General features: G+C 41.5%; 1 protein-coding gene across 3 annotated transcripts in view; it reads right to left on the reverse strand.

Moving 5' to 3' along the window:
• Nucleotides 1-15,423, reverse strand: part of ARHGAP18 (Rho GTPase activating protein 18) — a 117,370-nt gene that overhangs the window by 19,563 nt on the left and 82,384 nt on the right. For all 3 annotated transcript variants that reach the window (XM_038397020.2, XM_038397021.2, XM_038397019.2), the window contains exons 6-9: nt 12,990-13,155; nt 6,878-6,969; nt 4,166-4,243; nt 1,759-1,918 (exon numbers count right to left, since the gene is read on the reverse strand). In XM_038397020.2, the coding sequence (XP_038252948.1) occupies nt 1,759-1,918; nt 4,166-4,243; nt 6,878-6,969; nt 12,990-13,155 (496 nt within the window). The remainder of the gene's footprint in view (nt 1-1,758; nt 1,919-4,165; nt 4,244-6,877; nt 6,970-12,989; nt 13,156-15,423) is intronic.

The following is a 15,423-nucleotide window of genomic DNA, read 5'->3' on the forward strand; positions in this document are numbered from 1 at the left end:
GTTTATCCTGTTCACAGATTTTCTACGTAATGTTAATGAGCAACAGCAGTTGCAGCAGTGACCCAGCAGTGATAATAGTAGTATTGAGATGGTGTTGATAACTGTCATGACGATGTTCCTATTCTGTAACAATTGTACTTATTTTATTGTACATGAACCTGCAGAACAGACAGGCAAATTTAAAATAGTTACCCAAACAAATGATCCTCTGGTCTATTTTGCACCATCATCCTTGGCATAAAACAGACTTATATGTTGTGGACCTAATCTAATCATGTGAGGATTCCTTGGATGCGGTAGAGCTATCATAGGAGCACCTATATGACCCTATCCTGGCTGCCAGTATGGCTAATGGAACAAGGACATGGACAGTGCCTTCTTAGTTCCCAGCAATTCCTGGTTGTTGGAACAGCCGCCCAAGGGGTACTGGCAGCCCACACAACTTAAAGCATCCCTGGGGCAACTCTAAGTTGCAACTAGGAAGTGGCCTATTACTCACTGTCTGCAGAATAAGCGGTGCACAAAGGTAGCTTAAACCCTTAGCCCTACCCCCTCATGACTTTTGTGTCATGTGCTCTGCAATCTGGGCAACTTTCCTGTGACATGTGAAAAGATATCATGTGTGTGTGTCTCTCTCTTGCTTTCTCGCCCCTTTGGAATCCCCTTAATGTCTTCCTCCAAAAGTGACCAGTTATTCTGGTCATGGACAACAGAAAATGGATTCATCTGAAACCTATCAGAATCCCTCCTGCGCTGGCTGGAGGATTTAATAAAAGAGAGGCTCCCCATGCCTGCTGGACTTCTAAGGAATTGCAAAATCAGTATTCCATACACTCTATTTTTAAAGCAACTGTGTTCTTGTCCAGATTGGTGCTTTATTAGCCAATAGGCTATGTTAGAGTAGATTCTCACAGTAACTGGCTGATTATTGGGGAACTGATGGTAATCAACAGCTCTGATTTTTTTTCTGGCAAATAGATACCAACTATCCTCCAAATATTAGCAGAAGCTGCATATTTTATCTTCTGGTTGATTTCCTGCTGAACTGTAACTTCCTCCCTGTTGCTTATTTAAAGAGAATGATCATTTATAAATTGCTACTACCTTAACTGTAGTTTTTTAGGGCTTGTTTCACTGAAAGAGAGAGCTTGAGTTACCCCAATCAAGCTAGCCTAGCTCCAGTGATGAGCAACCACACTGAAAAACAACACTTGTGCTACAACGAGTTATTGGCTTAGCAGATGGCAAGTTGCTATTCGAGCTACTGCATCCCCACTGCATTCCTAGGTCAGGTGTCAGCAGCACTTGAGCATCAACCCACATCTCCTGGACAAGCCAGCTAGCTCTAGCATAAAGCACCACTTAACTCAAGCTAGAGAATTCTGTGCATGGATGGGAGTCAGTTTTGGGGCAAAACTCAAATTCTAACTCAAGCTAGCAGATAATGTCCTATAATTCACCTCGTGTTTCCCAAATACTATTTTATAAATCTGTGTGTTTTCTTTCCCATGTGTGCTAATAAATGAATGTTCTGCGAAAAATGTCTCATTTGAACACCATCAAAGCAACAGCCAATCTTTTCTAGACAGAATTAATCCTGTTGTTATTTAATGTATTGTTCAGGCTCACATACTGTTAGTGAAAACGGTTTCACAGCAAAGCTGTATTTGTTGAGATAACTCCCCTCTCTGTGTTTAAGACGCTGCTGTTTGTGGTGTCGCCTCTGTAAATCTGAGACCCAGAAGGGACGCTGCTTACTCTGCACATCCTGGAAAGCTTTGAGATATTCCACAGTGAGCAGTGGCTGAGGCAGTTCTCGGATGAAGAGTTTTAAAAGACTTGCTGCATCATGTTGCTTTACGCTTTCCCAGTTAAAAGTCCCTTCATAAAACTTTGCTTCCAGTTCTTGGCAAAGACTCTGAAAGATAGCACAACAGAAAGTACCATCAATGCGGAATTTTATTCATGCTGGTAGAAGATTTGTGCATTTCCCACATAGCAATCCTCTTTGAAAAAAAGACATCTGAAATTATCATTCAAGCACCACCTGCTATTGCTACTTTGGTACAAAAAGATAAACTCTAGACCAGAAGTATTAGAAGCGTGCAGCTAAAACCAAATGCTAATAGGCACCAGACAGCATAGCTGTTCCCAGGGCACTGGCATACCCACAGGGCCAAATCCTGCAGACCTTCCTCAGGTCATATATTACTTTGATCAGGAAAGAGCCTGATAAGAGCCAGATAAATATGCAAGTTGAGACTCAGAGTCTCCTACCGATACCTTCTGCTGAGGCAAAGTTGGCCCCCTCTTCCTCTTGCAGCACAGGGAAATATCCAAACTTGTGGATGGCCTGACATCTGTGGAGAATCTCAAACCAATCATGAGGCATGTGCACAGATGTTCAAGTCCCTACTGAATGGCTCCCATGGGAGTCTTCATTAGTGTTGGACCTTAAACCTACCCTTGTTTTGAGCTGGGGATTGGGTCCTACAGCATGGAGGGTAAGCAGCATCTAGTAACACTGACTGCTTCAGCATTGTCTTATGCAGATATAACTTTGTGGTTCTAAGTGGGAAGGTGCTTTAGTCATCACAACCCTTTGACAACCATACTGGAGAGTCTTCAGGGAGGATCAGAAGGAGTGGGAGCATGTCACAGAGCTGCTGTTCCAAATTTTTGCTTCCCGCTTCAGATTTCACTCCATTAATTTCTTGGACTACTGGGTGGCTTAGGAGACCTGGAGGCACCTAGGCACCAAGAAAAAGAATCCAGGACCGGACCAATCCAGGAGAGAGGAGAAGCCACTCCAAATGTGGGTGATAACAAGCACCAGGAAAAGGGAAGCACTTCAGCCACACCCTGGGGGAAGGACTATACATGTATATAAAAAGACTGTGTTTTAGCAGACAGGCAAGTGTGCTACATAACAGATGAAATTTAAACTGTCCTCCCTAAAGGAAAATTGCTATAGAATTTAAAAGGAAGCACAAACCCATACCATTATTTCCTTACTGGAGATTTTCTGTACCAGCCTATAGAATTCTAAAACTATTCTATAATTCTCTATTGATTTCTAGAGGATAATAAAATTTCAAAGAAACCACAGAGTACTATTTTCTGTTAAATTCTCTACTGTTTGTGTAAAACATTGATAATGCTCATTGTTTTACAAAAGCAATACGTTCATTCAAAAGAGAAATTCTTCCAAATGTTTGATCCTCATTATTTTTGCAGTTACTTAGTGAATGATCTCTTATATGGAAACGCTCCCCACATTAAACAAAACGAAAAACAAACAAAATCACCCTAAAAATGTGGAACTGTTGGAAAGTGGAAACTAAGCACTAAGCAAAGTCATGAAGCATCTTAGTTATTGGTAAATCAACAAAGCCAGTTTCCATAATATTCTTTTCCTTCAGTTGTTTCTAATGAAGCAGCTGTTGGACAAAGTTCTACATGACAGAGGCTGGCAGATATCTTGAGGCAGCTGAATCCATTTAAATGTTCTTTCTGTTTAGAATTTAAGGTTTCTTTAGACCATTCTTATAACAGGCCGCATCTTGGTGTAAATCATACCATGTATTTGGTTTTCTGCATTAAAGCAAATACTGAGCTATGGTTTGTGTGTAGTTGGTAGTCACTCTGTAATGTGAACAGAGACTGTGAATAGTGACCTGAGCAGTTAGTAATGCTATTTGTAGAGATAATGGGAGAGATTCTCTATGTAGTTTGGCTGTTTAGTGCTATTCTACAAGTTGAATCTGGCACTTAAAATTACCTAATTAGGCCAGGGAATATTATCCTCCAGTGGCATACAGCCTACATAGCAGCCCACTAGTCATCTGGCTCAGGGAGCTCACCTGGTTCAGGTGCAGACAAAGAGGTTGGAAATCTTGTGAGAACAATTCATGAGATTTTGGCACAGCAGAATCTGAACCTTAGCTTTGATTCAGCCGCAAACCTGACCTCCTGACCTCTTACCCAAATGTAATCTGGATCAAAATACCATCTCCTTGGCTAGTCTAAATCAAATCGGTTTGTATGTAGTTTTATTAAGATTTCATTGCCAATCTTGCCATTACAAAAGTGTTAACAAGACAAAAGTAAAAACAGCAAGTGAGTATAGGCTTTCAGGGTTTTGAGCGTCCATGCAATATTTTACCTTTACTCTTGCTGCTACTCCTGGTATTCGAAGAAGTCCTTCTGTATCCAATCTTGCCTCTTCTATCTGAGAAATCAGCTGTCAATAAACAGAACCAAGCTGCATGAAGCCAACGTGCGAATTAAAATGTTACTGGGAGATAAATATAAAACAGTGAAATCTGTTTTTGAATACAAATGATTGCAAAGTGGATTATCATTGATTAATTATATGCGTCCTACAAGGAACACCTGACGCTGCTCCTTTATTTTTCATGTACACTATTAAGCATTTTTTTAAAGGGAAAATGTAAAGTCAACACTTTCTGCAGAGATAGGGAATTATTCAGATTTCAAAAGTAAACCAGCAATTGCTTATCACACTAACAATCTGCACTAATAAAAACTATTTACTGTAGTACGAAAGACTCTATATTAACTTTCATGTACACTGTCATTTACCACTTTACAAAGGAAGATCTAAGAGCTTGTTCATTGAAAAGGCTTCAGGTTTACTAATATTGATGGTCTCATAACAGACTCAAATGAATTGCTAATCCTATGCATGGCTTAGATGAACTAGAACAATCACTGTAAAAGATTTATATGAAGTGACCTGTAGCTCACGAAAGCTTATGCTCTAATAAATTTGTTAGTTTCTAAGGTGCCACAAGTACTCCTTTTCTTTTTGCGAATACAGACTAACACGGCTGCTACTCTGAAACCTAACTATATATCATGTATGTGACTGATATGGCAATTTCCTGCAAGATTCTTGGAAGACCTTCTTGTGTTAAGTTTATGTATTATTGTGGACTGGGATTATATGTAACCTCTCTAGGGGGGAGATGTGATAGATGTGAGACCTGAGAGTTCAGAAGACAATACTGAAAATGTGTCTAATAAGTATGGACTTTTTGGACAATAAATATGAAGAGGATTTCCTTGGAAATCTCTAGGGAGAGGTTAATGCAAATTCTCCAACTCCTATTATGCAAAAATCCAGCCTGTTGAAGCTATGCCTGAGGAGAGGGTCACTGTCTACCTATTACCTACTACAGAAGGCCAAGACCCAAGGCCTGAGCTGTATAAAGAAATGCCCAGCCTCTGTTCTGGTTCTGGATGTAAGATGGATGAACTCGTAATCATGCAGGAAACCTAGTTGTGGGTGTTTAAGGTTGGAGTTGGGGTGACCTCTGGTAAGCTTTCCAGCATGTTTTATTGTTTTAATGTTTTCTCTGTAACGCTCTTACCATAAGAATAATTGTGGTTGCTTAGAAGGAGCAGTGCAGTAACTTGTAACTACGGGCAATACACTGGGCATAGCTCTTGGAGAGAAAACAAAGTGGAGGTTCTGGCCTGTTAGGCAGTCTGGCTTGCTGGGGTATCACAGTATAGGTAAGGGAGCTGTGCAGCTTTATATCTGTGGTCAGAGAGGAGTGAGATGCAGGATTCTACTCAGGGGAGGTCATGGCTAGGAGTCAGAAGCCTTTCAGTGGGCTTTTTACAATTTTTACAAAATTGATGCCTATTTTAAAAAAATCTTCCTGTTCAATTGGTTTGTTTCAGTGATGTGCAACCAATGTTTTAAAATGCCTGAAAATGTTCTCTCTTAATTTGTTATGAACGCCCAAGTCCAGTAGTGGATGTGATGCAGAGATGAGAAGGGAGAAATGGAAAATCCATTCACGTATTTCCCCATTTAAACAAAAAAATATTATAATCAAGATGAGATCACACAGCGAATAAATTAAGTGTATTTGCTAGAAATGTTTATGTAGAACTTTCTTTCTGGAAAACTATACTGAATATATTGATGGTATAGTGTAGTGACCAGTATATGTCATTTGTAGTGGAGTAGGGTGAAGACCTATTTGGAGGATGTGGGGACTTTCTTCTTCTTTTTTTATTACTGTCCATTTGGTACAATCTTGTCCACATCAAAGGTAAAAAAATTGTTCTTCAGAAGTATCTTTTGTTTTGGTTTGGGCTTTTATAGGCCCTAAGATGTCATTTCTGGCACGAATGATGTAGCAGTAGTGCCTAGAGAGGGATAGGAAATAACTAGAAGTCTCCTTTTGATTTGGTGGGAGAACATAATAAAAAAGCTCTCAAAAACCTCTAAAAGGCCTCTTCAGAACTTCATTGATTTGTCTTGAAAAATAACGGCCTATTCTCCTATGAATTCATTTCTACAACTCAACATTCTAAACATTCTAAATTCTAAACAGAATTTAGCCTGGAATGGTGTTAGACTTTGGACATCTGGCTTCACGGGCTTACTAGTAAACCCTGACCAAATCATGGCTGAGTTAATACACTTTAGTAATGTATTTTTCTAATAATAATTCACTAGATGTCCTAATTAATTACTCTACTCTAGCACTGGAGCATGCCAATGGCAATTCACAATACTTCTAATGTAAACAACTTACAATTAGTTGCTGAATTGTATTCTCTATTCCACTAACTCCACTAAAGTAAGTTAGTGGAGTAGAGAATTGTACAAAGGTCATTTATCTAATTTAGTGCATTAATAGTACAAAGCACCGCCCTTAATAAAAGCTACAAGTCCCTTCTAATGGAGTTGAGTGCTACATTTGAGATTCACAGTACAGAGATAGTATGTCACTGTGAAAACTTGACTATAGTGAGCATATGAATCCAGGACAAATGCTATCACTTCTGGAATCCAGTAGGTTTGTAACAAACGGACTTGTTCATGCCTACTCACTTTGTGAAAGATCAGTGGTATCCTGGTGCCTGGTACTTTCTTCTGATCCTGTTCCAGCAAAACTGACAGTGGGACACCAAAAAGACCAGAGTCTACACAAAGAAAAAAAATAGAGACACTATCCACATCTGCTCCAATACATGAGATAAGTGGCACAAAACACATTTTCAAAGAGATAAGCCCATTCAATACATTCAGAGCCATTGGCCTTCTCTTCAGCATATCTGAATGTCTTCATCAATCAAGTAATTCAGAGGATGATTAAACAAAGCACTTGGCTAAAAGCAAAGCACTTGTTCATCTCCTCCTTCACCCATAAATGAGGAGTCCTCTGTTTTACCTTCAAATTGCCATCCACACACTCTGCAAGTACAGTGAAGGAAAATGCATAAATGAATCATCTGCATGTTTCTGATTTGTGGAAAACTGTTGTGTTGATGACCCAGAAATGCAGATCTTTATCACTCAATACAAGTTTAGATGCAAATGGCCTGAGTAAGCTTCCCAAGAATTTGACTGGTAAAATGAAATAGATGTAATTATAATCCACTTTTACTATAAACAATTCTCCCTCTGTGTTTTGAAAGAAGAGCTAGTTAGCATTCATTGTGCTTTTTTGCATCCTATAGTGTAAATAGGTTGATAGTGCATCTCAAAAAAGGAATGTTTTTATATGAAAATTAAAGCCAAGTCTTGTTCCATGCTCATTGTAAGCCCTGGTTAAAAAATGGCCATTACCTCATATTATCTAACTTTACATTACTATATGGTCTTATATTTTTATGGTAAGAGTGTTCTGCCTTAGATACATACTAATCAGAAGTGAATGGTTTCTGAGAGAGGTAAATTATTGAACCTTAAAGATTTGTGTCTTGTAACTACTCTGCTGGGATAAGATTAATGGTCGTTTTTCTGGAACTATGTATAGAACAGTGGTACAAGGTAGGTGAAGTAATATCTTTTACTGGACCAACTTCTGTTGGGGAAGAAACAAGCATTTAAGCTTCACAGAGGTCTTCCTCAGGTTGGAAGAAGATAATCAGTATTTCCCAGCCTAAATACAAGGTGAGAAAGATGGTTAAGCATAAGGGGTTCACACATGCTGTAAAAGACCATTTAAAATGAAACAAACAATTAAGAGCTAGCAAATAGTAGGGTGTGTTGCAAATTGTTGTAATAAGCCATAAAACCAGTGTCTCTGTTAAGTCCATGGTTTTTAGAATCTAGCAAAGTTATGAATATAAGTTCCCAGGCATATCTTTTTGAAAGTGTTGTGCAGGTTTCCCTTGAGAACTGGGACTGAGAAGTCAGCTACAGAATGACTGCTTTGGGAACAGTGTTCACCCCCGGGTGATAGGGTGTTGTCAAGGTTCCTTCCCCACTCTGAACTCTAGGGTACAGATGTGGGGACCTGCACGAAAAACCCCCTAAGCTTATTTTTACCAGCTTAGGTTAAAACTTCCCCAAGGTACAAACTATTTTACCTTTTGTCCCTGGACTTTATTGCTGCCACCACCAAGCGTCTAACAATATATAATCGGGAAAGAGCCTGCTTGGAAACGTCTTTCCCCAAAAAATCCCCCCAAGACCTACACCCCCTTTCCTGGGGAAGGCTTGAAAAAATCCTCACCAATTTGCATAGGTGAACACAGACCCAAACCCTTGGATCTTAAGAACAATGAAAAAACAATCAGGTTCTTAAAAGAATAATTTTAATTGAAGAAAAGTAAAAGAATCACCTCTGTAAAATCAGGATGGTAAATACCTTACAGAGTAATCAGATTCAAAACATAGAGAATCCCTCTAGGCAAAACCTTAAGTTACAAAAAGACACAAAAACAGAAATATACATTCCATTCAGCACAACTTATTTTATCAGCCACTTAAACAAAACAGAGTCTAACACATATCTAACTAGATTGCTTATTAACCCTTTACAGGAGTTCTGACCTGCATTCCTGCTCTTGTCCCAGCAAAAGCAACACACAGAGAGAACCCTTTGTTTCCCCCGCCCCTCCAACTTTGAAAGTATCTCGTCTCCTCATTAGTCATTTTGGTCTGGTGCCAGCGAGGTTATCTTTAGCTTCTTAACCCTTTACAGAACGGTTTTTTCCTCTGGCCAGGAGAGATTTAAAGGTGGTTAGCCTTCCCTTTATATTTATGACAGGTGTCTTTGTTTTTTTATCATTTTCCTGTGTAAGTTCATTCAAGAGCATAGCGATTACCTGGTTTTACCCTCGTAGTTGTTGTTGGGGTATTTGATACCCTGGATGAGGTACACCACAGGTTGTAATAGGCTGTGTTTGCCAGAAGCTGGGAACGGGTAGCAGGGGATGGATCACTTGACGATTACCTGTTCTGTTCATTCCCTCCAGGGTACCTGGCATTGGCCACTGTCGGTAGACAGGATACTGGGCTAGATGGACCTTTGGTCTGACCCAGTAGAGCCATTCTTATGTTCTTAGTAGTGTAGTGTAGTAATTTGTGTAGTAATTCCAACACACAAATCTTTAAGATTCAATAATTTGCCAGTGTACCTCTCTCAGAAACCATTCACTCTGATTAGTATTTATCTAAGGCAGAGCAGTCCTACCGTAAACATATAGGCCCGTATAGCAAAGTAAAAATAGATGAGATGAGATAATGGCCATTTTTAACCAGGGCTTACAAAGAACACGGAACAAGACTTGGCTTTAATCTTCATATAAAAACATGCCTTTTTCGAGATGCACTATAATCACATGGATCTTGAAAAGTGTGTTGTGGGGGGTATTGATCATCATAGCAGTGGAGATATGTCTGCAGGTTTTGTATCTGTTGTTCATTTTTAGTGGTTTTAGGTGTGAATATAGAACCATGATATCACCTCTAATGTCAACAATAAGTGTCAAATGAGCCACCATAAGGCAGAAGTGGGCAAACTACGGTCCGTGGGCCACATCAAGCCCATGGGAACATCCTGACCAGCCCCTGAGCTCCTGGCCCGAGAAGCTAGCCCGGCCCCTCTCCCGCAGCCTCAGCTTACTGCACCGCCAGCGCAATGCTCTGGGTGGCGGGGCTGGAGCTCCTGGGGCAGCGCAGCTGCAGAGCCATGGCCTGATCCGGTGCTCTGTGCTGCGTGGCTGCCTGTCCTGGTGCAGCCGTGCCGCCAGCCACCAGTGCTCCAGGTAGCGTGGTAAGGGGGCAGTGAGCAGGGGGGGTTGGATAGAGGGCAGGGGAGTTCGGGGGGTGGTCAGGGGCTGGGGTGTGGATAGGGGTTGGGGCGGTCAGAGAGTGGGGAACAGTGGGGTTGAATGGGGGCAGGGGTCCCGGGGGGCAGTAAGGAAGGGGGGGTTAGATGGGGCAGCAGGGGGTAGTCAGGGGCGGGGGTTCCAGGGGCAGTCAGGGGCCAGGGAGCAGAGGGGTGGATGGGGCAGGGGTCCCGGGGGGTAGTCAGAAAGGAGAGGGGGGGTTGGATGGGGGGTCGGGGGCAGTCAGGGAGAAGGGGTTGGATGGGGCAGGGGTCCCTGGGGGGCAGTCGGGGGGGCGTTGGATGGGGTGGCAGTCAAGGGAACAGAGAGAAGGGAGGTGGGGCAGAGGTCCTCGGCGGGCCGGCAGGGAACAGGGTGGGTTGTATGGGGCAGGAGTCCCATGGGGGCCCGCAGGGGCCGAGAAGCAGGATGGTCGGATGGGGGCAGGGACTGGGCCATGCCTGGTTGTCTGGGGAGGCACAGCCTCCCCTAACTGGCCCTTCATACAATTTCAGAAACCTGATATGGCCCTCAAGCCAAAAAGTTTGCCCTCCCCTGCCATAAGGCGTTTCTTTAGAATTTGCCTTATTTAACAAGTGTATTGAAAACAGGCCATTGTCTGTAAAATACGTGCACTCACAACCATACACACACACACAATCCTTCCTGTGCATGCTCACTAGATAGCAGAACCCATGTGGGTCTGCTGTGGTGAGGGAGGAAGTGCAGACAACAGAAAGCCCATGCAGAGGTTTCACACCTCCCTTTTTCAGCAGAGCTGTGTACTCTCCAGCACCTCCAACCACCCAAACATGAAGGGAAATGGCTAGTGGATCCACTACCGCATGTATCCAATGGCCAAACCATGCTGTATGAGGTGGGAATATGGAGGTGCTACAGAGGTGTGAAAAAAAATGCATGGACTTCCTGCATCCTCCCACTATCGCATGGATGCTCTGGTCAAATTACATTGCAGGTGAGAGGGGAGAGACACATAGAAGCTATAAAGTAGGTCTACACTGCATCTGGGAGCAAGCCTCCCAGCCTAGGTCCACAGACTTGTGCTAGCAGGCTAAAAATAGCTATGTAGACTTTGCTTTCATATGGCAACTCAAGCTGGGGCTGGAGCTCGGGCTCAAGCTTTGAGTCACAACATCAAAGCAACATCTACGCTGTTATTTTTAGCACATTGGTGCAAGCCCCCTTAGCAGGAATCTGTGGGTCCAGGCTGAGGGGCTTGGTCCCACATGCAGTATAGACATCCCCACAGAGGGTCCTGCACCCTTGAGGTGGGAATAGCAACTGTCAAGCCACTCCATTTCCTGGGAGGCAGGGTGACATTCTGTTGCCTCTTTCCCACACTGTTGTGGGGCCCCTAAATCAAGTTCATCTTTTTGGTTTGGGTGCAGGACAAACTATTTTAGCCAATTTACTTGTTTTCCCTGCTGGCCGTCATTTAAAAAACATGCCAGAGATAATGTTAAATTAAAACTACATCAGTTTGGTAAGAAGACCTATTTAAATACACAATCAAAAAAAATCAAGAGAAAAAAGTATTTTGTTTGCACACCATTTTCTAATTTTCTACAGACACTTCTGCAGGGTGGAAATTAGGAATCAAGGTCACAAAGATGGTTGTGTGTATGCTTTTGCATTTAAAAAGTTATTTTCTGCTACTGTAAAGTGAAGAGTGTATTCAGAGGAATCAATTGTATCCCGCTGTATGTCTCTCAACACTCTCTGTTGCTTTCAATTATTTAAAGGGAGCTATTTCACTGTCACATCCACTGAACCTTGACAACAGGGCTTTGGCCAAAGTGGGTTTGTGATTAACTGGTAATACATTTCGAGCTCTTGTAAAACAGTTAGCAGAAGGTCAGAAAAGCAGACAACTACCAAAACACTGAAAACCTCTTGCAACTTGAAATAGGTTTCCACATATTTCTAGTTTTTGAAAAGGAGTCAGGATTATACATAGGCTCCAGTGCCTTGATGCCACAGTGACTTGCTACAAGAACTGCCTCAACAGACCTCCTCCCCTGCCCCCTAGTGTGTATGATGCCATGCCAACACACAACACAGAAAAGCACAGGAGATCTGCAAATGCCAAAAAGAGGTTGCGATCTGAGGAAATGCAGGATGTGTTAGGGCACATCAATATAAGTTACTACAGGAAAAAAGATGGCAAATTATTACTGTGGGCAAAAGGTGCAGACTGAATGTGGAGGGATCATATAGGATGGAACGTTTTGTGCCTTATACAGAGCTCAGCACAATGCAATAGAACAGAATAAGGGTGATGAGGAGGTATCTACTCCTAAGCAAATCCTCCCATCCTCATGAAAAGGGGCTGCTTTAGGGATTATGGAACAGATTCTTGCTATAGGGCTGGAGAATTGCTTTTGTCAAGCCAAACACAAGTTACTGGGCTCACAACAGAAGGAATTACAATGGTATTCTATGGCCTGTATGATGCAGGAAGTCAGCCTACGTGATCTAATGGTCCCTTCTCACCTTGGAAGCTCTGAAACTATGAATCTCTGAAAGACTCTGAAGCAATGCTTCCATCATACTATAGTACTACCAGGAGGATTCCTTTCCCTTGCTCCCTAAGACATCTGCCCAGTGTCTGGCCTAGAATGCCTGGCCTACTAAAGTTAGTTGCTAAAGGCTAAATTTAGGGCTAAAATCCTCCTTAGCTGAAACAGTTTATGTGCATGAGGCTGTTTAAACGTGAAGAGAGTCGAGAGCTCTCTGGCTAGTGTAATGCTGAATCAGGGCCGACATTACCAGCTAATGTACATCTCTCCTTTTGGGATTATTTAAAAACAACCCCACACAGACCCATTTGTTTCTAAAGAATTTATAACTGTATTACTCACCTTTCGTTTTGATTTTTATGGCCTTCTGTTGCTTGAATTCTGTCCCGAGTAAGTCATACAGCGCAGTTAACTCAATCAGTGCCAAGGAATAGACTTTCTTCATGTCCTGAGGAGCCAGATCACCAATCTTTGTGGTACCTGTTTTGTCCTTTGGCAATCTGAAATTCTAGAACATAGGATTTGCATCATGGCAAATAAAAAATTTCAACACATTGAAGGACAAAGAAAAGTATAAAGGCCTTTCCGCTACTGTGGCACCACTTTTGTAACAAAACACATTGCTATAGATGGGTGCCACAGGAGAGTGACATAGTTTAAAAAGTAGGCTGTCTGCAGCATGTAAATTCCTCATGCTTCTTGATAATTCAAAGCTTGCATAGAAAAACCTATACACTGCAACGACCATATCTGATTGCAAAGAGCAAATCTGTGATGGATGGAACCCTGTCTAGCGCAGATAATTTGATTAGTATGCACTTCTGGGTGGTATCTCTTTCCTTTCTCCCTTTTTTTATGTTGTCTATTTAAGTTCCAGCTTCACTGGGGCTTCGAGTAGATGCAGAAGTCTACCTAGATGCAGTTGACTGTAGGATTAGGGTCACAGATGATAAACTCTTTGGGGCAGGAACCTGTCCTCTTACGTGTGTGTTTATACCTCACTCATTCTTGGGCGCCACATAAAAAATTAGTAATAGGGGGCTCACTGTTGTTCCCTCCCTCATTATTTACTATTTGTATTACCATACCACCTTGGACCCCAGTCACGGAGCAAGACCCATTGAGCTAGACATGGTACAAACACAGAAAAAAAAGATGGACCCTGCCTATAAGAGCTTATTTGACTTTACTTCAGCTTTCTGCGATACAGGAAGTTTAACTCTAGCAGATAAGGGCTGGATGCATCTCTTTTAAAGTATAACACACCAAGAACTGAGCAGGAAGGTTACCCAAAAGTTAGGCATGGCATTCTTTCTGCTGGAAAGGGCCCTTGATACCTTCATGGTCCTCTAGTCTCCGTTGGCTCAGATATAGCTGAATTTGGGGTTGAAAACTCTGCGTGGCTGCTGAGTCAGCCCTTATTTATGACTGGTGGATCTAACCAGCTTCCTGCTTGGGATTTAATTAACACACTTTATACACTTCTTTTTTCAAATCAATATATAAAACCATGTGAATATCTTGCGTAAGGGAGGGAAGGTCTTTACAGATCACACATATCAATAGTCAGATCACTCCTTTTCTGAAATGTTTCACTGCCTTAGGATTGTTCATCCCTAAGGTTATGAAAAATAGCCACTTCAGTGTGTAGACAGTCAATAAGTAAAACTCCAGTAAACTGCTCTTTGAATGTGTGACTCTTCTACAATTGAATCAAAGACTTCTCATTAGCCAGGCCAGAGTTTCCATTCCTAATTTTTTCTACATTACTGAAGTGTGAGTCAAACATTTTTCAGAGCAGGTTTATTGTATTAAAACTAAGGGAATGTTCAGTAATTATTACTGGCAGAAATGTTTATGTGCTTATCTAAATTGAGTGTTTGAAGAAAACTGAAACATTATTCCAAGCACTGAGTTTACTCAGACATGTTTGCACACAGTGTATGACAAAAAATTGCTATCTATTTAAAAATGGTTATTAATTTGTAGTGTGTGTGAGTGCATGTTTCTAATGTTTGTGAAATTCTAAGGCTATTAGTATTGATTTAGCCTTATTAAGAATAAGACTCATTGGTTGAGAGATGGGAATGTGAAACTAGGGAGAAACGAATCCTCACATTTTGGAAATATTCCTTGACTCTTTGTTGTTATAACAGAAATTAAATATTTTCTGAAGGGTTAAAATGCCTCATTTCTATGTGTTATGTGCTGGGCACCTCAGCAGGTGCCATAAGCAGTATGATTATGCATAGAAAATATGAAATCCAGAAATGATCAACGTATCTATTGAAAAGGGACCCATCCCCAACCTATAATCTCTATTACAAGCATAAAGATCAACCCATTCTTCATTCTCATCCTTTCACCTCAATGGGCCACATGAGACTTCTGCTGGAGTCCATCAACGCTCTTTAACCAACAAAAGAGGTCTCTATTAAGTGATGCAAGGCACCTCACCTCTATTAGTGTAGTGAGCAAGGAACTAGGGCCAACACTAAATGGTGAAGATCCTCAGCTGGTGGACATTGTCAGAGTTCCATTAACATCTAGCTGAGGGTCTGCCCCAATAAACATAACCTGAGTTTTCTGAACTGTAATGAAAATAACTATTAGTGAGCAGACTAAAGTCAGGCTAAAGTCCTAATTTTTAAGCATTACTAGTCCTCAATTTCTTTAAGATAAAAGGTACTGGCAAATAGTGGGCATAAGAATAAGATTTCCACATTTATTAAGAGCCGAATACTACTCTCCTATAACACACACACTGAAGGGACCC

This window comes from Dermochelys coriacea, chromosome 3 (genome assembly GCF_009764565.3).
Source record: "Dermochelys coriacea isolate rDerCor1 chromosome 3, rDerCor1.pri.v4, whole genome shotgun sequence".
Taxonomy (NCBI): Eukaryota; Metazoa; Chordata; order Testudines; family Dermochelyidae; genus Dermochelys; species Dermochelys coriacea.